General features: G+C 59.4%; 1 protein-coding gene across 2 annotated transcripts; it reads left to right on the top strand.

Moving 5' to 3' along the window:
* Nucleotides 1–1,424: 1,424 nt before the first annotated feature.
* On the top strand, nt 1,425–19,833 carry LOC127462706 (natural resistance-associated macrophage protein 2-like). Of its 2 annotated transcripts, none has more exons than XM_051771570.1 (17): nt 1,425–1,513; nt 6,302–6,388; nt 7,727–7,875; nt 8,921–9,046; nt 9,330–9,449; nt 10,330–10,436; nt 10,916–10,986; nt 11,073–11,140; nt 11,763–11,918; nt 12,116–12,274; nt 12,806–12,892; nt 13,339–13,458; nt 13,868–14,017; nt 14,289–14,362; nt 14,678–14,831; nt 16,018–16,071; nt 19,123–19,833. In XM_051771570.1, exons 2-17 carry the CDS (start codon nt 6,352–6,354, stop codon nt 19,198–19,200), a joined length of 1,710 nt encoding a protein of 569 aa, XP_051627530.1. In that variant the 5' UTR covers nt 1,425–1,513; nt 6,302–6,351; the 3' UTR covers nt 19,201–19,833. The 2 variants fall into 2 exon arrangements, with proteins under 2 accessions (XP_051627530.1, XP_051627529.1); XM_051771569.1 differs by lacking the exon at nt 1,425–1,513 and adding an exon at nt 6,968–7,138.
* The last annotated feature ends 1,961 nt before the right edge of the window (nt 19,834–21,794 follow it).

Raw genomic sequence — 21,794 nt, 5'->3', positions numbered from 1 at the left:
CGGGGCCACTTCAAAGAGGGTTAATTGGGAGTCAATTAATGATCAGGAGATGCCGGAGATTTCGGGAGCCTTTGAGGAGCCTTTGAGGCGCCTCCGAGCTCCCTCGGGAACTCTGCTCCGGGTGGAGGCGAGGGAGGGAAGGAGGGGACACCCCTTAAATAGGGAGGGACACCCCCAGGGGAGAGTGGGACACCCTCGGGCCTCGAAGAGTGCGGCAGGAGCACCATCATGCCCACCAAACCCACCCCCGGCTGCGAGCTGGGTGAGTACTGACACCCCCCCCCCGGGGGCTGGCACCGGCCCCAGCCTAAAACACCCGGGATTTGGGGGATTCAGACAGTTTCCCATGCCCAGGCTGCCTGTGGGGTCGGTCACACCTGGGTTCAGGTGGGCAGTGATGGGTTATTCCCATCTCTGATGCTTGCACTGTCGGGTCAAGGCTGAAGGTGAATCAGGGAGTTTCTCATCTCCTGGATTTCTCATTTTCCCAGAATTTGGTCACTTAGCAATACCCTTAGCAGTGCCCAGCCGGCAGGAGCCGTGTCCCATTCCCAGTTAAATCCATGGGGTTGTTCCTTGGGAAGGGAGCGGTTGAAAACAAATTATTCCAAGTTTCCAAGAGAAGGCATGGAAGAAGAACTCTGGAAGGAGCAGAGTTTCCCTCTGGAAAAACAAGCAGCAAATGAAAGAAAAGCCCTGTCAGGCCGTTCTCCCCCAAAACACGGGGTTTTCTGGGAGAGAAGGGAGCAATCCCATCTGGGAGAGATGGGAGCAGTCAGGGGGGGAACCAGCACTGGAGGGCGCCAAAAGTCTGGGAACTGGGAGAGAAAAACAGAGGTATTTTGGTACCAAAAGCGCTGCTGGGGGGGCGAGGGGAGTTCCAGGAGGGCTCTTGGGCTCCAAAGGGATCCACGATTTGGGGTGGAATGAGCGGCTGTTAGGAAAAGCTCAGAGTGGGAGCAGGGGGATGCTGCAGCTGGTGTGCCCCCTCATCACCACCACGGGGTCCTGGGACTCTCCTGGGGCCTCACTGGGGCTCAGCCTCCCCACTGGGTTCAACCCAGAGCTGGGGTTCTGCCCTCGACCCCAGGACCACGGGAGTGCCCCGACCCCCATACTGGGGACTACACTGGGGTCCTGGGACCCTCCTGGGGCCTCACTGGGGCTCAGCCCCCCCACTGGGTTCAACCCAGAGCTGGGGCTCTGCCCCCGACCCCAAGACCACGGGGGTGTCAAGGCCCTCCCGGCCCCCCATACTGGGACTGCACCGGGGTCCTGTCACCTCCAAGGTGACCCCCCCGCACGGGGGCCTAGCCCAGGTGCCGCCCCCAGTACCATCCCCAATTGCCCCCCGGAGCTCCCCCCCGGTACCTCCCGATCCCCCCCCGCTGTTCCCCGCGCCATCCCCGGTCCCTCCCCCGGTCCCGCCCCGTGACGCGGCTCCGCGCGCCGGGACGCGGCTCCGGCCGGGCCGGGGATGAGGCGGCGGCGGGGCCGGGGGCGGCCGGGGCCGGTGAGCCATGAGGGGAACGGGGGGACCTCTCGAGGGTGGTCCCACTCCCCTCCAGGGGGAGGTTCCCCTTGGAGCGGGGGGATCCTGCCTCGGGGGCGCGTCCCCGGGGGTTCTGGGGAGGGGAATCCTGCCCGGGGGTTCTGCTCGATGTGCTGCGGGACCACGGGGTGGGTTTACAAGGGGGGCCATGGAGCCGTTGCGCCCCCACACACACCCCCCAGCACTCAGGGCCTCTCGCGGCCCCCCGGGCGCTGCCCCCCCACCATCGCGGGGCTGGGGGACCCCCGGTGACCTTGGGGTGTCCCGGGGGTCCCTGCGGGCGGGCACCGCGGGGGCGGCGGCACCGAGTCTCGTCCTCTGGGCTCCTCCTTGGGATCTGGGGGGCTCCGGGGCCCCCCAGGCTCTTCCCTCACTCTTCCGAGGTGCTGGGGGTGCAGCGACCCTATAGCGGGGCTGGGGTGCGTTGGGAGCACAGCCACGGAGCCCTGGGAGCCCCGGGATCACAGCCATGAAACCCTGGGATCTCTCGAATCCCCGGGGTCACAGCCATGGAACCCTGGGATTACCCATGGAGCCCTGGGACCTCTGGGATCACAGTCACAGAGCCCCGGGATCCCCGCCATGGAACCCTTGAATCTCTGAGATCCCGTGGAGCTCGTCCTGCCCGGGCGGAGGTTCCCGGACACGTGTCCTTGTCCCTGCAGATCCCCCATCCGGTGTCCCCGGTCCCAGCTCCGGAGCCTCCCGGTGCGGACGGTGAGTCCGGCCCGTGCCGGAGCCTCCCGGGGCACTTCAGGGAATGTCGCTGTGTCCGGGCGGGGCTCTGCTCTCCCCATTCCCGGGGCACTTCAGGGAACGTCGCTGTGTCCGGGCAGGGCTCTGCTCTCCCCGTTCCCGGGGCACTTCAGGGAATGTCGCTGTGTCCGGGCGGGGCTCTGCTCTCCCCGTTCCCGGAGCAGTTCAGGGAATGTCGCTGTGTCCGGGCGGGGCTCTGCTCTCCCCGTTCCCGGAGCAGTTCAGGGAATGTCGCTGTGTCCGGGCGGGGCTCTGCTCTCCCCGTTCCCGGAGCAGTTCAGGGAATGTCGCTGTGTCCGGGCGGGGCTCTGCGCTCCCGGCCGAGGTCCGCGCGTGGCTGTGGGTGAAGGTGCGCTCGGGAGGGGTTCCGGCCCTCCCTGCGCTGGGAGGAGGCTCGGCCACGGGCAGGGGAGCCCTCGGACGAGCTCCCGAGGTGTGGGAGAGCGGGACGGTGCAGCCGGTGGTGGAATAACGGCCCCGTGTTGTTGTGGGTTGGACGCGCGTGGTTTATTACAGGTGGTGAAAGTTCTCGCAGTCTCAGGTGTGCGTCAGCCGCCTGTCCCACGCTCGGCTCCCAAATCCAGGAGTTGGGCAGGCTGGGAAGAGAGCTGCTCCTGAGCAGGCTGGGAGGAAGCTGCTCCTCCCTGCCAGGGAGTTGTTTCCGTGTGTTTCTGTGGAAAGAACCAGGTCATGCTCCAAATTTCCTGGAGAGGACACCTGTGTGAGCAGGTGAGCAGGGCTGGGCTCAGCCCCCCGTGCCCTCCTGCACCCAGGCATATCCCAGCTCCGGAATGTGGGATGGGGTGAGGGATGGGCAGGAAACAAGCTGGTCTGACCTGTTCAGATGTGGGCAGGTGACCTGTCCTCGTGCAACCGGAGCAGAGGTCGCTGCTGGCTTTGTCCTCTCAGGTCATGGGTAGGAGTGGGGCAGAGGGAGGGGGGAGGAATCCCATAGGGATGGACCCTGTGCTGCTCCCCACAGGGACCCCCCCAGGTCTGTGCAAAGGAAAAGATTTTCCAGGTCCCAACCCTGGTGGTGCCAGTGCCAGGGGACACCTGGAATATGGTCAAGGGAGTGGAATTGGGGAATCAAGGCTGGAAAAGCTCTCTGAGATCATCCCGTCCAACCATTACCCCAGCACCAGTCACCACCCAGTTCACCAGTTACCTTTGCTGGGACGATGGGCTGTCTGTGCCAGTTTGGGGTGTTGTGCCTGGGGCTCCCAGTGGGACATCACCTGGAGGGGCTGGACTAAGGGGTCAGGGTGAGCAGGTGAAGGGCTCCCGGTGTCACCACCAGCCCACAGGGTGTCTGTGTGTGGAGCAAAACAAGATGTTGGCCCCAAAACTGCTCCAGAAGGATCCGTGAGGATCCTGCCTGCCCTGCAGGGACCAGCCCAGCTCAAAGCCCCACATCAAAGGCACGAGACCTCAATGGCAGGAACTGCTCCCAGCACGGGGCCAGGCTGCTCCTGTGCCCCGAGGGGAGGAGCAGAAGCAGGATGAGCCTGTGGCTGTTGGAAGGACCCGTTGGACAGTGGGTTTGAAGGGGGGGGTGGAACAAGGGCCCGTTGTTCCTTGATTGTTGTTTGCTCTGTGGGTGGAGAAGGCCTGCACAGCAGCACCGTGTCGTGTCGGCGGGTTTGTGGAGTGACCTCGTGATGTTCTGCTCAGGGCTTGTGGTATTCCAGGGAATGTTCCCCTGGGAATGCCTGGGACTGTTGGGTGTAACAGCAGTGGGGTCACAGTGGGGGTTTGACCACCAGGAGGCAGAGCCTGGTGAGCCCACGCCTGTGTCCCGTGGGAAAGGACACGGGTGTGCCCAGGTGGGCAGGGAGGCCACGGGCACCTGGCTCGTCTCAGCCACAGCACGGCCACTGGGACCAGGGCAGTGCCCGTCCCCTTGTGCTGGGCACTGCTGGGGCCAAACCCCAAATCCTGGAATCAGTTTTGGGTCCCCAGTGCAGGACATTGAGGGGCTGGAGCTGGGAACAGAGCTGGGGAAGGGGCTGGAGCACCAGGAGTGGCTGGGGGGACTGGGGGGGGCTCAGCCTGGAGAAGAGGAGACTCAGGGGGGACCTTCTCCCTCTCCACACCTGCCTGACAGCAGGGGCAGCCAGGTGGGGTCCCTGGGGTCACCTTCCCACAGAGGGCTCTCTGGGCACCCGTGGGACACGTTCCCTGTGCTGGGGGTGGATCCATCTCCCAGCCCAGCAGCTGCTGGAGCAGATAAGGGGCCCCCTCCCACCCTTGCCCGGGCTGGGCTGGTGTGGGGGCAGATACTGAGGTGGGTCTGTAACGAACGTTCCCTCAGGATTGTCCTCCTCGCCCCTCACGGAGTGAGGCTCCGGTGGGACTCACTGCCAGGGTAAGGCTGCTTCTCCTGGATCACAATTTGGGAAAAGGTGGCTTATTGCTGAACTTCAGGGGTTTGTTTTAGTGGAAGCTGTGGGGTTTGGGGCTTAACAAAGAAGGGAAGTGGTGGGGTCGGAGCTGGGAGGTGGTCCTGGGTCAGGGGGGAACTGCTGGGGCAAGTCCGGGGCTGTGGCTGGGAGGTGGCAGGAGGTTATGGAATATCCCAGTTGGAAGGGACCTACAGGGATCAAATCCAGCTCCTGGAGGTGTTTCCTCCCCTTTCTCCCCACGGCGTGTGGCAGTTTGGGGTGATCAGAGCCCGGAAGGGGCAGAGGGTGTCCAAGGGGATTTTTGGGGTGTCCCGTGCAGGGCCAGGAGTTGGCCTCGGTGATCTTTTTGGGAACATTCCAATATTCCATGACTCCACGTGCTTGTGCAAACACTCCAGGTTAAAGTGGGGGAATAACACAACTCCCCCCTGTGCCTCGGTGGGAGTGGGGATTTTGGGGGTCCAGAGGGGTCAGTGCCCACGTTCCCCTGGAGTCATCACTCCAAACCTGGGGTGGTCTGGGTGGAAACCCAACAATTGTGGCTCCAGCAGTGTCTCCCCACCTCTCAGGTGACTTTGGCATCTTTGGGGGGATTTCAGTCCCTCTCAGGTGTTTTAGCCCGTCTCAAGTGATTTCAGCACCTGGCTCAGTCACAACCCACCTCCGGGGCTGGTTGTGAAACTGGGAATTCATCTTTAAAACCTTAAAATTGGTTCAAATCGCTTAAACCGAATCCCTGGCTGATGATTTTCTTTTACATCCTCACTGAACCAGTATTCCTTTGTTTTATGGAAATCTCCCATTCAAATCCAATGGGATTTGAGGAGGGATTAAGTGCTTTACAGACCAAACTGAGGGACTTTGGCTCGTCCTTGGGGGCTTGAGGGGGTTGAACCTCCAGAGCCTGGAGGGTGCCAGCTCATCCCCAGCTCCCTCCTGCTGCATCCCCATCCTAGTTTCTGATTCCCTCTTGCTCCATTCCCAGTCCCATCCCAGTTTCTGGTTCCCTCCTGCTCCAGTCCCAGCCCCAGCCCAGATTCTGGCTCAGTCCTGCGTGGGTTGGATTTAAACCCAGATCATGATGAAGGAGTTAAACCTGCCCTTAACCCAATTCCCAATGCCTGGGATAGCTGGGGGAATGCTGGGAGGGTTTGAGGGGTGATGGTGGGGTTCTGGGAGGGTTTGGAGGGTGCTGTGGGTGCCAGGGGTGCCATAAGCACCAGGAAGGAGGGGATGGGATGTGGTTTCCACAGTGAGGAAATTCCACCCTTGTTTCCTGGACTGGAGTTTCACAACCAGCTCCAGCTGCCTGTGGACACTCCTGCCACGTTGGTGCCCGTCAGTCCTTTTTAGGGGGAGGATGGGGGACTTTCCCAGCAGGTCCCAGCCCAAATTACCCCTCCCATCCTTACGAGGACCCTCAGAGCTGGAAAAGGGCCCAGGAAGTGAGTCCATCCCTGCCAGATTTCTTAGAGCTGGAAAAGAGCCTGGGAAGTGAATCTGTCCCTGCCAGAGCTGTTGGCTGTCCCCACTCTCCTGCCAGCTCTGATTCTCCTTCCTGACAGGATTTTTCCCTTCTCCTTTGCAGCCAATGTGTCCAGAATAAACCAGTCCCTGGAGCACAGGAAAGGCCCCACCATGGGGAGCTCGGACATGGAGCGGAAGGCGTCCTACGGTGAGGCTGGACCGGGCATGGGGTGGGGGCTGCCCTCCTCATCCTCCTTCCTTTCCTTCATTCCAGGCTCATCTGGAGCTGCTGGGATGAGCCCTGGGGTGCTGGGATGAGTCCTGGGATACCAGGATGAGCCCCGGGATACCAGGATGAGCCCCAAGGTGCCGGGTTGAGCCCCAGGGTGATGCCAGGATGAGTCCTGGGGTGCCAGGATGAGCTCTGGGCTCCGGGATGAATCCCAGGGTGGCAGGATGAGTCCTGGGGTGCCAGGATGAGTCCTGCGGTGCCAGGATGAACTCTGGGCTCTGGGATGAGTTCCAGGGTGCCAGGATGAGCCCTAGGGTGCTGAGATAAGTCGTGGGTGCCAGATAAGCCCCGGGGTGCTGGGATGGGTGCCAGGATGAGCCCCAGGGTGCTGGGGTGATCCGAGCAGGAGGTTCACAGCACCCTGGGGTCTCAGCCTGGCTGAACCAGCCGAACCAGCCCAGCTTGTGCAGGAACGTCTTGGCAGGAATGTCCTGGGCAGGGATCTCTGCACACCTGGGCAGCTCCAAATCCCTTATGTAAATGTGGCCCTGGCAGGTTTCTGGGAGGCCCCGGGAAAAGGAGGAGCTCGGTGGTGATGCAATAGGAGAGCTGGGCCAAGAGCTGCCCTGTCCGAGCCCAGAGCGCTGGGACGCTGCTCCCGGAGGGAAATGTCCCGTGGGGAGAGTGGGAGAGAGAGCAGGACTGGGAGTGAGAACAGGATTGGGAGTGAGTACGGGATCGGGATCGAGACTTCTGCTGGAGGTGGGGGGGGCTGGGGTTGGAATGTGGGAATGAGTGTGTCCATTCCTGGACATTCTCCTCACTCCTTACCTTTTGAAACTCCTGGAATTCTCTCAGTGCTGGCTCTCCCTGGGGGGAGAGTTGTGTGGTATCTCCCAGCTGTCCCTCACTTCCAGACGTGTGTCTCTGGGATCCAGCTGGGAGAGTCTGGGATAGTGGTGCAGGAGCAGCCCCAGGTTTCCATGGAATCTGGGTCATCCAGCCTGGTTAATCATTGCAGGGGCACTGGCACTGCCCTCACTCCACATTGTGTTCTGGGATGGGGCTTTTAAAATTAGTTGGAATAAATAAATCCCTGGCTCCAGCCTGGGACCGGGCGGGAGAGGAGATTCCAGGACAGCAGCAGGCTCTGGGGGGTGCAGCATTGTGGGATATTTTGATTTAATTATCTCTTTATCACCTAATTAGCATTGGCTGGCTCGTTCTACTCTGCCTGTGGGGCTTGCCAGCCCTCGCCAGAATTTCTTGTCTTTCCAGGGATTCTCACTATTCCCATTCCCTCTCTCCCTGCAGAGGATGTCTCTGGGGAGCCCGGGGGACTCGGGGGGGTGGTCAGCACCATCTCCAGCAGCAGGAGCCCCCTGCAGCCCCCCGAGGACACCGAGGAGGAGCCCTTCACCACCTACTTCGACAGCAAGATCCCAATCCCCGAGGATGAGACGGTGAGGGAGAAAAACCCCATGGAAAAATCTGCCTCAGGCACCTGAGTCATTCCCATGGGCACCACTTCCCCTTCCAGCCTGGATTGGGAAGGGTGGTCTGGAGATGGGGATTTGGAAGAGGAGGGGATGGAGTTCTCCTGGACTAGGAAGTGGGACCTGGGGATGGAGATTTGGGAGAGAAAGGCTGAGGGGTCTCCTAGATTGGGAAGGGTGACTGGGAGATGGAGATTTGGGAGGGAAGTGGGGGAGGTGTCTCCTGTGGTCTGGAGAGGGGTGAGGGCCATGTTAATGATTCATCCCTTGGGATTTGGCTCCTGCTTGGAGCAGGGAAAGGCCTTGTCATACCTCAGGGAGGGACCTGGCCCTGTGTTCCCTTATCAGGGAGCAGGAGCCTTGGCTGGCCTTGTGACAGCCCTGTCTCCTTGTCCCTTGTCCCATCCCAGGGCTGTGGGTGCCTCTGCCCTTGGCTGGAGCCCCCAGTTTTGGCTGCTGGGGAGGGAGGATCCCACTCCCCCCTGAGATTCCTTGAGCGTGGCCTTGGCCTTTATTCTCAGCCTAAACTCCTCAGACTGGGACCAGACATCCTAAAGCAGACTTTGGGATGGGATTAAGGAATAGGCAGGATTTTAGGATGGGGTTAAGGATCAGGCTGATCAGTTTAGGACAGGGTTAAGGCTCAGGCTGATCAGTTTAGGACAGGGTTAAGGCTCAGGCTGATCAGTTTAGGACAGGGTTAAGGCTCAGGCTGATCAGTTTAGGGCAGGGTTAAGGCTCAGGCTGATCAGTTTAGGACAGGGTTAAGGTTCAGGCTGATCAGTTTAGGATGGGGTTAAGGCTCAGGCTGATCAGTTTAGGACAGGGTTAAGGCTCAGGCTGATCAGTTTAGGACAGGGTTAAGGCTCAGGCTGATCAGTTTAGGACAGGGTTAAGGCTCAGGCTGATCAGTTAGGATGGGGTTAAGGCTCAGGCTGACCCTCCAGCTGCTGTCTGCAGTGTCAGTGAGGGCGCTGCCCCAAGCCCTGCTCATGTCCCTCCTTTCCCACAGCATTCCTGCTTCAGCTTCCGCAAGCTGTGGGCGTTCACGGGCCCCGGGTTCCTGATGAGCATCGCTTACCTGGACCCCGGGAACATCGAGTCCGACCTGCAGTCCGGGGCCGTCGCCGGCTTCAAGGTCAGGGGAGACCCACATCCCATCTGGAATGTGGGGCTGGTGGTGGTGGGAACACCCGGGGGCGGGGGGCAGGAGGGTCCTAGATCCTGCCTTTGTGTCCCTTTGGATCCATCCCGTCCCACGCAGCTCCTGGTGTGTAATTGCCTCAAAAATGTCAATAATTTGATTTTCAACACAGAACTGTGGGCTTGGGGCAGGCCTGGGGCCTTGTGGGTGGCTCTCTGTGTCTCCCCACCTATTTGTGTCTTCATATCTGCGTGTCCCCCCTGTGTCCCTGTCCCAGCTCCTGTGGGTGCTGCTGCTGGCCACGGTCATCGGGCTGCTGCTGCAGCGCCTGGCGGCGCGGCTGGGGGTGGTCACGGGGCTGCACCTGGCTGAGGTCTGCCACCGCCAGTACCACAAGGTGGGTGACACCCCCACGGGGCCCTCGGGGGTGCCAAGGGGGGCTGGGGACAGTGCTGGGGGGCTGGAGGAGATGGGGGGGTCAAAAGGTGAGTGAACCCCCCCATGTCCTTGGTGGTGCCATGAGGGCTTGGTGAGGGCCTGGGCTGTTAATGGGGCAGGTGGAGGATGTTTTGGGGTCCCTCAGTGCTGTCCCGGCTTGGGAAGCACAAGGAGGGAGGGGAGGGATGTTGGTATTTGCCAGTCAGGAAGAAAATCCGGGATTTTCAGCTGCCTCCTGAGGTAGGAATACTGAAATAATCCCAAGGAATTAGAGAGAGAGAAACGGCCCTTTAGGTCAAAACCACTCCCTGGCTGTTCCATCCTCTGCTTGGGAGTTCCTCAGGCTTGTGTAAGGAAGGGCTGATGATGATGAGCAAGGCTGGCCCGGGCAGGGGCTGTGGGGACACTGGGAATGTCCCAGCCCTGTGCACTGGGAAGGGCTGTGGGGACACTGGGAATGTCCCAGCCCTGTGCACTGGGAAGGGCTGTGGGGACACTGGGGGTGCCTGGTCTCTGTGCTCCAACCCCGACACCGTGTCAGTGCTCCCACCTGGAACATGTCCCAGTGCTCCTTCCCAGTGTGTCCATACAGGGAAATACCACGTCTCACTCTCACAATAGGACGTATCGAGGGCAGGAATGGGGTGACACAAGTGACCCGGATCCTCCCCGGGATTGCCACAGGAGCTGGGATTTCAGCTCCAGGGCAGCTGCAGTGATGGTCACCAACAACCAGGGCAGGGAGAGGATCCCATTCCTGCACATGAGATCACCACAGCCCCGTGGGAGGAGACATTTTCCCCTGTTTTTCATGGCATTGGGTGTTTCTTTGCCCCCAGTTCCCTCGGATCATCCTGTGGCTGATGGTGGAACTCGCCATCATCGGCTCGGACATGCAGGAGGTCATCGGCTCGGCCATCGCCATCAACCTGCTCTCTGTGGGCAAGTGAGTTGGGGTTGTGCAGGAAATGAGGAGAAAGGGGAACCAAAAACTCTATCACCCCGTAAATGCCCCCAGCTCAGCCCTGAGGACGTGAGTCACCCCCACCAGTCGAGGTCTCATCGCTGACTCAGCCTCCAGTGCTGGATTTCAACTGTGGGACCCACAGGGGCTGGAGTTGGTTTTAGCTCTGACTGGTACACAATTGGGGTGCAGCTTCCTGCCAAACTCCACATCCCATAGAGGATTCCTGGGAAGGCGTCCTTTGAGCTGGGAAGGCAGGAAATGGAACTGGAACAGACAGACCTGGGGTTTCCCTCAGGATTCAGAGGGTCGCCTCCCTCAGAGCAGGACACAGCCCTGCACATCCCAACGCCTGCTCAGGCTGGGAAGAACCCCTGGACATGCAGATCCATCCCAGAAAAAGCCCTAAATAAAGGGCATTTGGGACTCTGGGTGTGCACTGACCCCACTCTCTCCTGCAGGATCCCGCTCTGGGGGGGGGTGCTCATCACCATCGCTGACACCTTTGTCTTCCTCTTCCTCGACAAATATGGTAATTTATCCTTCAGAATTCCAGGAATTAAATCTGAGATTGAGGGTTTCTCGGGTTGCTGACAAGGGGCCTTTCCCTCCTCGCAGGCCTGCGGAAGCTGGAGGCGTTTTTTGGGTTCCTGATCACCATCATGGCACTGACCTTTGGATACGAGGTACCCCCTGTCTCCAGGAGACACTGAGGGGCTGGAGCGTGTCCAGAGCTGGGAATGGAGCTGGGAAGGGGCTGGAGAACTGAGGGAGCTGGGGGGGCTCAGCCTGGAGAAAAGGAGGCTCAGAGGGGACCTTCTCCCTCCCCAACATCTTCCTGACAGGAGGGGCAGCCGGGGCGGGGTTGGGCTCTGCTCTGCTCCCAGGTGACAGGAGGAGAGGAAACGGCCTCAGGGGAGGTTTAGGCTGGATATTAGGGGAAATCCCTTCCTGGAAAGGGGTATCCAGCCCTGGCACAGCTGCCCAGGGCAGAGAGAGGTGCCTGTCCCTGGGGGGATTTACCAGCTGTGTGGATGTGGCACCTGGGGACATGGTCAGTGGTGGCCTCGGCAGTGCTGGTGCCAGTGCTGGACCCAACGATCCCAGAGACTCTTTCAACCCTAACAAGTCCGTGATTCAATCCTACGATCCCAAATCAGCACCAAACATGGTGATGGACACTTAAAAGCCACATTTTGGGCAGATTTGAGTCGGCTCGTGGTTTCGTTTTTTACCAAAACAGCCACATATCAGCTGTGGAGCAGCCAACGTGTCACAGCCCCAAATCCCCCATTTTCCTGTCCCCAGTACATCACGGTGAAGCCCAACCAGGAGAAGGTGCTGCAGGGGCTGTTCATCCCCTACTGCAAGGACTGTGGGACGCCCCAGCTGGAGCAGGCCGTGGGCATCGTGGGCGCTGTCATCATGCCCCACAACATGTACCTGCACTCTGCCCTGGTCAAGGTGAGCACCTGGGGGTGGGGAGGGTCCTGAGGGTCCCACCGTGGGAGGGGGACACGGAAAACCCCCTCAGAGGAGCTCGTGGCCATTGTGGGGTGTGGGACCTGAGGGCATGTTCTGTGTCCCACCATCGCTTCAATCAGCCATAATTCCGAGGATAACCGTGAATTCCCACCCCCCATCCTGTCCCTGTCCCCCAGTCCAGGCAGGTGGATCGCTCGAACAAGCGGCAGGTGCGAGATGCCAACAAGTATTTCTTCATCGAGTCGTGCATCGCGCTCTTCGTGTCCTTCATCATCAACATCTTCGTGGTCGCCGTCTTCGCTGAGGCCTTTTTCAACAAGACCAACGCGGACGTGGTGAGGGGGACTGGGACAGACTGGGACTGAGGGACCAAGGCAGTGCCCCTTCCCCTGTGCTGGGCACTGCTGAGGCCCAGCCCTGCGTCCTGGGGTCAAAGACCTCAAGGGGCTGGAGCATGTCCAGAGCCAGGAACGGAGCTGGGAAGGGGCTGGAGCAGCAGGAGCAGCTGAGGGAGCTGGGGGGGCTCAGCCTGGAGAGAAGGAGGCTCAGGGGGGACCTTCTGGCTCTGCAATTCCCTGCAGCCAGATGGGGATTGGACTCTGCTCCCAAGTGACAGGACGAGAGGAAAAGGCTGCTGGGGGATGTTTAGGTTGGATTTTAGGGAAAATTCCTTCATGGAACAGGCTGCTCAGGGCAGGGGTGGAGTCCCTATCCCTGAGGGGATTTAACAACTGTGTGGATGTGGCACTTGGGGGCATAGTCAGTGGTGGCCTTGGCAGTGCTGGGGTCACCACTGGACCCAATGATCCCAAAAGCTTTTCCACCCCAGCCCATTCCCTGATTCCTGCCCTTCTGTGCCCTTGCAGAACCAGGTCTGTGTCAACTCCAGCAGCCCCCACTCCTCGCTCTTCCCCAACAACAACGAGACACTGGAGGTGGACATATACAAGGGGGTGAGTGTCCCCAGGGGAGTGGCTTGGGGACATCCTGTTGGCCTTGTCTAGGGTCCCCAGGGTGGGGACAACCACATCTGAGACAGCCTGGTGACTCCATCTAGTGTCCCTGGGGTGGGACAGCCACATCTGGGACAGCCTAGTGACCCTGTCCAGTGTCCCCAAGGAGGGACAGCAACATCTGGGGCAGCTGGTGATCCTGTCTGGTGTTCCTGGTGAGGGGACAGCCTCATGACCCCATCTGGTGTCCCTGGGTTGGCACAGCCACATCTGGGGCAGCTGGTGGCCCTGTCTGGTGGCAGCTGCTGCTTCTGGGTAAACTGGGAGCATTGGGGACTGGGACCAGCAAAGGGATCCCTGAACACAGAGTCAGGGGGAAGAGATCCTGGGGGTCCTTGAGCCCACCCCTCACTCAGATGACAGAGCTGCCCCCCATCCTGTTCCAGGGCGTTGTTTTGGGGTGTTACTTCGGCCCTGCCGCCCTCTACATCTGGGCCATCGGGATCCTGGCGGCCGGGCAGAGCTCCACCATGACGGGCACCTACTCGGGCCAGTTCGTCATGGAGGTACCATCCCCCTGCTCCTCACCCCCTGCTCCCTCCTTGCTCTGGGTTCTGTGCTCCTTACTCTGTACTCCTTGCTTCGTGTTCCGGACTCATCTCCTCTGTACTTCTTACTCTGTATTCAGTACTCCTTACTCCTCACTCCTTACTCACTCTGTACTCCTTACTGCTTACTCTTTACTCTTCACTACCTTCTCCATACTCCTTACTCTGTATTCAGTACTCCTTACTCATTACTCCTCTGTACTCCTCACCCCATACTCCTCACTCCCTCCTCAGCCCTCCCTCGTTGCCATCTCACCCCCTCACCCCTGTGCCCCCCCAGGGGTTCCTGGCCCTGTGCTGCTCCTGTGCTCCACTCTCCTCGCTGCTCAGCCCTTTCTCACCCCTCGCCCACCCTGTGCCCCCCCAGGGGTTCCTGAACCTGCGCTGGTCCCGCTTTGCCCGGGTGCTGCTCACGCGCTCCATCGCCGTCACCCCCACCCTCTTCGTCGCCATCTTCCAGGACGTCGAGCACCTGACGGGCATGAACGACTTCCTCAACGTCCTCATGAGCCTCCAGGTGAGCAGGGGGCAGCCGGGTGGAGTCAGGCCCCTCCCAGCCCCAGGTGTTCCCAGCCAGGTGGGATCAGGCCCCTCCCAGCCCCCAGGTGCTCAAGACCAGCTCGGATGGGGCTTGGAACAACCTGGTCAGTGGAAGGAGTCCCTCCCTACCCATGGCAGGGGGTGGGGATGAGCATTAAGGTCCCTTCCCACCCAAACTGTTCCAGCACTCCATGATAATCAGGCCACTTCCCACTCTTCATTCTTCCCTGTTTTCCTGCCTGTTCCAGCTCCCCTTTGCACTGATCCCAGTGCTCACCTTCACCAGCCTGCCCACTGTGATGCACGACTTCGCCAATGGCCTGTGAGTACCACGGGAACCCCCTGGTCACACCTGCCCCTCACCTGGGCACGTCCTCACCTGGGCACGTCCTCACCTGGGCACCTCCTCACCTGGGAACCTCCTCACCTGGGAACCTCCTCACCTGGGGCACCTCACCTGGGAACCTCCTCACCTGGGGCACCTCCTCACCTGGGAACCTCCTCACCTGGGGCACCTCACCTGGGAACCTCTTCACCTGGGGCACCTCCTCACCTGGAGCACCTCACCTGGGGCACCTCCTGGCCTGGGCCATCCCCCCCATTGTGCTCACCCCGCTGTGTCTCTCCTTGCCCCCAGGTTCTGGAAGGTGGCCGGGGGCCTCCTGATCCTCCTCATCTGCAGCATCAACATGTACTTCGTGGTGGCCTACGTGAGGGACCTCCACAACCTGGGCCTGTACATCGGGGCCGCCGTGCTCAGTGTCATCTACCTGTCCTTCGTGGCCTACCTGGTGAGTTGGGCTCCACCTGGGCCCCCTCCCAGCTGGGAAGACTTTGGAACAGCACACGGCTCCTCTGTCCCTGCCTGTGTGTCACAGAGGTGGAAAATCATGGAGTGACCATGGAGCCACGGGGTGGGGTGGGCTGGGAGGCACCTTAAGGGTTATTTCATCCCTGCTGTGCACAGGGACACCTTCCACCTCCCAGCCCCATCCAGCCTGGCCTTGAACACTTCCAGAGATCCTCTGGGAAATCGATGCCCGTGCCCCCCCACCCTCACAGGGAGGAATTCCTTCCCAAAATCCTCCTCTGGACTTGCTCCAACAGCTCCACATCCTCCCTGTGTTGGTGCCCCAGAGCTGGGGGCAGCTCTGCAGGTGGGGTCTCCCCTGAGGGGGCAGAGGGGCAGAACCCCCTCCCCTGCTGTGGGATGAGCCCCCCTGGGCTGTCACCTGCCCCCTCAGCTCGATGTCACCTGCACGTGACCCCCATCTGTGTCCCCAATAAGGCTGTTCCCGGATACTGGTCCCAGTTTAGACCCTCAGGGACCCCACTCATCCTCTGGGCATGGAGCCATTGGCCACAACTCCTTGAGTGGCCAATCTCTGATCCAGTGAGGGACCTCCCAATGGATCACTCTGTGGGGTCATTAGTGGAGCTTCACCCCCACCCCAGCTGAGGTTTGGGGTCCCCAGTGCAGAACACAGAGGGGCTGGAGCATGTCCAGAGCTGGGAATGGAGCTGGGAAGGGGCTGGAGAACTGAGGGAGCTGGGGGGGCTCAGCCTGGAGAAAAGGAGGCTCAGGGGGACCTTCTCCCTCCCCAACATCTTCCTGACAGGAGGGGCAGCCGGGGCGGGGTTGGGCTCTGCTCTGCTCCCAGGTGACAGGAGGAGAGGAAACGGCCTCAGGGGAGGTTTAGGCTGGATATTGGGGGAAACCCCTTCCTGGAAAGGGGTGTCCAGCCCTGGCACAGCTGCCCAGGGCAGAGAGAGGTGCCTGTCCCTGGGGGGATTTACCAGCTGTGTGGATGTGGCACCTGGGGACATGGTCAGTGGTGGCCTTGGCAGTGCTGGTGCCAGTGCTGGCCCAACGATCCCAGAGGCTTTTCCACCCCGACCCATGCCAGGGTTCCACGACTCCCTGACCCTGTGCCCCTCCTCTGTCCCTTCCCTGACTGTCCCCTGGTGTCCCCGCAGACGTGGCTGTGCCTCATCGCCCTGGGCGCCTCCTTCCTGGCCTGCGGGAACACGGTAAGCGTCACCCGGACCCTGCACCTGGAGCCGCCGCCCCAGACCCCCAAATAATGGGGGGGCCCGGACCCGCCGGAGCCGCCGGAGCCGCGTTCGCCCGGCACTGCCGGAATCCTGCTGCTGTTCCTTTGCTGAGCCCCCAAACTCCCCCCGGGCTGGGGGGCACATGGGAGCAGCCTGACCCCTCCTGTCCTCATTGTCCTTTAAATCCCCCCAGATTCCTCATCCCGGGGTGTTTGACCCCAAGTAGCACAAACACTGACTCCCAGGAGCTCTGTCCTGGATAATCCAGACAAATAAGCTACAAAAAACCCAAATCCCCCTTTTGGGTGGCATTTGGGGACCGGGGTGACACTACAGCCGGATCTACCTCTGCCACCCTGGCCTGACCAAATTTGGTCCTTTTTCACTGGAAAACACTTCCCATTCCCAGGGAAATCCCACGAGGATGGGAAACCTCAGCATTGATATTGTCACTACTGGTTTTTACTGGCCCAATGTGGGATTTGGGGGTCAGCAAAGGAAACGAGTTTGTGGTTATTTATGATTTTGTGACTTTATTCCCTGTGACCTGTGGAAATACTCTTGGAGTTCTCAAAAATCCCTGGATTATGGCTCAAAATCAGGCTGTGGAAGCTCCAGAGTCTTTTCCAGGGGTTTCCTTGCTGCTCCTGCTTTTCCCAGATTTAAATTCCCCCACCTCACTTTCAGCTGGTGTTTAATGAGTTTTGGGTTTTTTGGGAGAAGCTTTGCTGGGAATGCAACCCAAGTGCAACAGAACAGATTGGGATAGAGGGAACGGGGCATCTCTCAGATCTCCAGCTCTAGGGGGAGTTGGAGTCTCATCCTGCCTGGTGGGATGGGTTTGGATCTCTGGATCATGGAAATTAGGGTTAATTAGGGGAACTCCCTTCTCTGTCCACCTGGAGGCATGGCAGAGGCATAGCTCCATGGATTTAGATCCCAAAATGCTTTATGGATCTAGCAGGATGGAGCAGGGGTGGGGGTGAGAGGCTCCCCTCCCAAGTGGGTGTCACAGCTCCCACCCAGCCTGGCCCTGGATTATTTGGGATCCTTGGAGCAGGGCTGGCCAGTGCCAGGGTCTCCAACCCTTGCTGTAATGAGGCTTCCTTGTAATTCCATCAGCCTTTCCCTGTACCCCCTGTCCCAGGCAGGGAATTCTCTCTGAAATAAAATCCCCAACCCTTGGGAATGCTGCCCTGATGCCATTTTGGGATCCAGTGGTCACTGGGATTTCTTCCCTTCCATGAGCAAACCTGGCTTGCTCCCAGGATTGGAGCAGGTCGGGGCAGCCCCTTCCTGCTTAGGGGCTTCCATAGGGCTTTATCCATCACTGCCCAAGATCTGGGGTTATTCCATGGTGTCCAGGACACATTCCAGGGACACGGGTGACAACACCCAGAGCCCAGCAGGAAAACACTCTAATTAGAGACAGGATTGTATCCACTTTTCCCACCCTTTCCCAAATGAACTGAGCCTTGTGGCTTCCCCTGACCCAAGCAAGGATTAGGACGTGATGGATTCTCAGTTTTCAGGTCATTATCCCAGAATTCCAGCAGGATTTAACCCTGTAGTGTGACACTTATAGGTTTTACACCCATTCCCACAACCCAACAGCCACGATCCCTGGGAATTCAGGGGTGGGAGGGGACGGGTCGGACTCCGGCTCCAGAATCCCACTGTACACACCCCCTGGCTCTCCTGGATCAGGAACGTTGGTTTGGGAGGGGTCAGCTCTCGTGGCTGAAACACTGAAACACTGAAACACTGACTGCGTGGCAGCAGCTCCATGGCAGAGCCTCTGGATCGGGTCCCTGTCCGTGGGCTCCGCTCCTCGCTGCGCTAATTTGGAGTTTTCCCCGGTTGTGTGAACCCCCTTCGCCATTAAAACACGGAGACTTTTCCAACTTGGCTTCCTGGGTCGTTTTTTGGGGTCTGCTCCGATCGCCGGCCGTTCCTGGCTGTGGTGGAGCCCCCAGTGCTCACGGAGCTGTGTCAGTAGGACGAGCTCCCGGGGGGGGCACGTCCCCATCCCGCGGGATTCGCTCCCGGGGTCACACTGACCGTGTCATCAGCGGGAGAGTGGAGGGTCCGTCACTCTGCGGTGCCTTCCCGCTGGAATTCCTTCAGTGGGATCCAGGACACGGCCCGTCCATCCTGCCCTGCTCCGGCCCGACCCACCCCTGCGCTGAAAAACACGGAATTCCAGTTTTTTTCCCTGCTTTCTTACCCCCCTTTCTCCCTCCCCCGACCCGGAGCCTCAACTCCAGCCCAGCCCAGCCCGGGCTCGGCGCCGTTTAACACCAAGATCATCCGGGCTCATCGCGAGGGTTCGGAGCGTCCTCCTGTAATTAACCCGCCTATGCTGTCAGTGCTAATTAAGGCTCATCCACCCTCCAGTTTAATTAAGCTGGAGCAGGAGTTAATTGAGTCTGCGGGAGGGATCGACTCGGAGCTGTGGGTGGGGCCGGGCCGGGACCCGCCCCAATTAACACCAGGATCTGTTCCTAATTAACACCGGGACCCGCCCCAATTAACACCGGGATCTGTTCCCAATTAACACCGGGACCTGCCCCAATTAACACCGGGATGCGTTCCCAATTAACAGTGGTCCCGTCGGCGCTGGGTCAGAGCACTAATTAACGGGGCACGTGGTAATGCCGGAGCCATGGCCGGCACTGCCACCTCGGTGCCCACCCGGGCTTTGCTAAACTGGGCTCAGCTGGGGTTTCGTTAAACTCAGATCCGCTTTGCTTCATTAAACTCTGTGCAGCTCAGTCTCATTAGATCTGGCTCAACTTCGCCTTTGTTGAATCAGGCTTAATTCAGGCTTTGTTAAACCCTTCTCAACTTGAGCTTCATTAAACCCGTCTCAATTTGGTCTTTGTTAAACCAGACTCAGTTTAGGCGTCGTTAAATTAGGCTCGTTTTGGGCTTCATTAAACCCGTCTGAGCTCGGGCTTCATTAAACCGGGCTCAGTGCGGGCTCATTAACTGCCCTCGGCTCTAACTGTCGCCTTCCCCCCCCAGGGCCGCCTGGGCTTCGCTGCCCGCCCCGAGCTCTTCCTCCTGGGACACGTGGACTCCGACACCTCCGTCACCAGGTGATCCCGGCGCCGGGATCCGATCGGGCTCCCCCGGGACCCCTCTGTCACCCAGCGCGGCAGGACAGACCCCCAGGCCCCCCCGGGCCGCGGGACCCCCGTCCCCCAGCGCGGCACAGCCCCGGGACGCGGCAGGAGCGGAGCCGGGATTCCCGGGAGAACGGTGGGATCGGGATCGGGAGGAGCTGCGGAGCCGGTGGGTCTTGGGGAGACCCGGCCCAGCCCTCCAGTCCAGGGGGATTTCCCCCATTCCCCCCCCCCAAAACAGCTGATCCGGGAAAGGTCCGTTGATATTTCCCGGATTTCCATCCCTCTCTCTCCAGGGGGTTGGTGAGATGAGCCTTGGGAGTTTTCCCTAAGAGGAGATATTCCAGGCTGTTTCTGAAATTCTCATTAAAAGCCAGGTTTGCCGCCAGGCTCTGGCCTTGGGCCAGGGCTGACACAGGGGACTAAGCTGTTTCCCAGCATTCCCATGGTTTTTGGGTGCTCCTGTAGCCCCAAATGAACCCTCAGAAGGTTTCAAGGGCAGCAATTCTCAGAGAACACGATGGAGCAGTTGGTTGGAATTTCCAGTTGGAAAGGGAATTGTTTCCTTTTCAAGTTTCACTCCGTTTCAGAAATAAAAATTATACTCCCAGTCTGTTTTCCCGAGGAATTCCATCAACCCCCAGTTTCCCGTGCCCACGTCGCACCAGTGGCACCTGCAGGCAGGTCCAAGGTGGTGCCGGAGGTGCCGGATCCAGCCGGGATTCGCCGGGAATTGGATTTTTGGCGGAGACCCAAAGCCGTCCCACTGGGGGGAAAGGGGGGGTCGCGGACTTGGGGGGGTGACACTGGGGACGTCCCCGTGTCCCTTGGGGGTGTCCGGGGTCCCTGCTCGCCCCATTCCCGCTGCTCTCCCCTCGGGAACCCCGGGGGGAACAGGGAAAGGGGGACGGGGGGGTTGGGGGGTGGTCTGGGAGACCCACGGGAAGGGGCTGCTGCCCCCCCGGCCCCATCGCCCCGCCCCCGGAGGGCGATACCAGACCCTTCCCAGTCCAGTCCCGGTCCCAGTTTGCCAGCAGGACGCTCCCAGTCCGCTCCCAGTCCGGCGGCCCCGCTCCCCGCGCCGGCCGGAAAATTCCCGCTTTCCCCCCTTTGTCCCTGGAATTGCGGCTGGGCTGCCCTGGGATGAATTCCGCTCCGAACTGAGGAAGAGCCAAACCCCCCAGGATGTGGCTGCGAATCCCGCGGGATCCGGGGGACTGAGCCCGTTGGGACCTGCGCGTTCAGATCCCTGGGAAACTGGGAATTGCGAGATGCGGATCCAACCTCCGGGAAGCAGCTCCGGGAAGATCCGGCTCCGACGTGATTCCGGTGGAAAAGCAGCTCCCAACGGATCCCGGCGGATCTGGGATCCCGATGGGATCCCCTCGGGCACCCCCAGAGCGCCCCGGCCCCGGCAGCCACACTCCCTCCCGCGGGATTCGGGATCCTCCTTCCCCCAGATTTTCCTTAAAAAGAAAAATCCCAAATTCCTCTTTTCGCCCCTGGATTTTCCTTAAAACAAACCAATACAGTTTCCTTTGGAGAAATTTGGGGAGAAACGGGAGAAATTTGGCTGAAATAGGAGAGAATTGGGGTGAAATAGGTGGAATTTATTTGGACACAAATAGGAATTTGAGGGAAAACAAAAGGAATTTGTTTGAAACGGGAGGAGTTTGAGGCGAAGTAGGTGGAATTTGGGGTGAAACAGATGGAATTGGGATGAAAAAGAAGGAATTTGGAGTGAAACTGAGGAATTTGGCGGGAAATAGGTTGAATTCAGGGTTGAAACAGGAGGAATTTTGAGTTATATTTGGTAAAAATAATAATATATTCAATATAATATCTATACATATTATAGATATTATATATAATACATTGTATATAATGATATATTACATAATTATATATTATAAAACAGCATATAACAAATTATATATAATATATTAACTATTATATTATAATGATATATTATAACATATATTTTATAGTACAAAGTATATATTATATATATTTGCTTATATTAATTATATAAAATATAATGATGTAGTTTAGATATATATTAATAAAATATATAACGAATCATTTCTTAATACAAAAATAATAAATAAACTGGGAAAAGTGGGAATTCTCTGTCTTATTAAACAAAATTAATAATTCCACGGCATTTAAGGCAGAAAAGGGGCTCAAATTCCGGGGCCCGGGGGCCTCTGGGCTGGGAGATTCAGAGTGGGCGGGGCCACTGCCCAGACCCCGCCCCTTTCCCGCCGGAGGGTGTGTCCCGGGAGCCCCGCCCTTTCAGTGCTGGGGGCGGGTCGCGTGAAGGCCCCACCCACCCGTCTGTGGGCGTGTCCCGGAAGGCACCGCCTCTCACACTGGGGCGTGTCCCGCGGAGGCCCCGCCCCCCGCGCGGGCACTTCGCAAGGTAAACACGCGCTGGCCCCGCCCCCTTTCCGGGCCAGCCAATTCCCGCCCCCAGGCCCCGCCCCCGCCCCGCGCAGCCAATCTGCGCCCGCGGACCGTTTCAAGGCCCCCCCCGGGCCCCGCCCCCCCCGGAGCGTCCGTCACAAAAAA

This window comes from Manacus candei, unplaced genomic scaffold (genome assembly GCF_025592945.1).
Source record: "Manacus candei isolate 608988 ecotype Guabito, Panama unplaced genomic scaffold, ASM2559294v1 h1tg000137l, whole genome shotgun sequence".
NCBI classification, from domain to species: domain Eukaryota; kingdom Metazoa; phylum Chordata; class Aves; order Passeriformes; family Pipridae; genus Manacus; species Manacus candei.
Note: the sequence above shows the minus strand (reverse complement) of the source record. Positions and strands in the feature narration are given on the sequence as shown.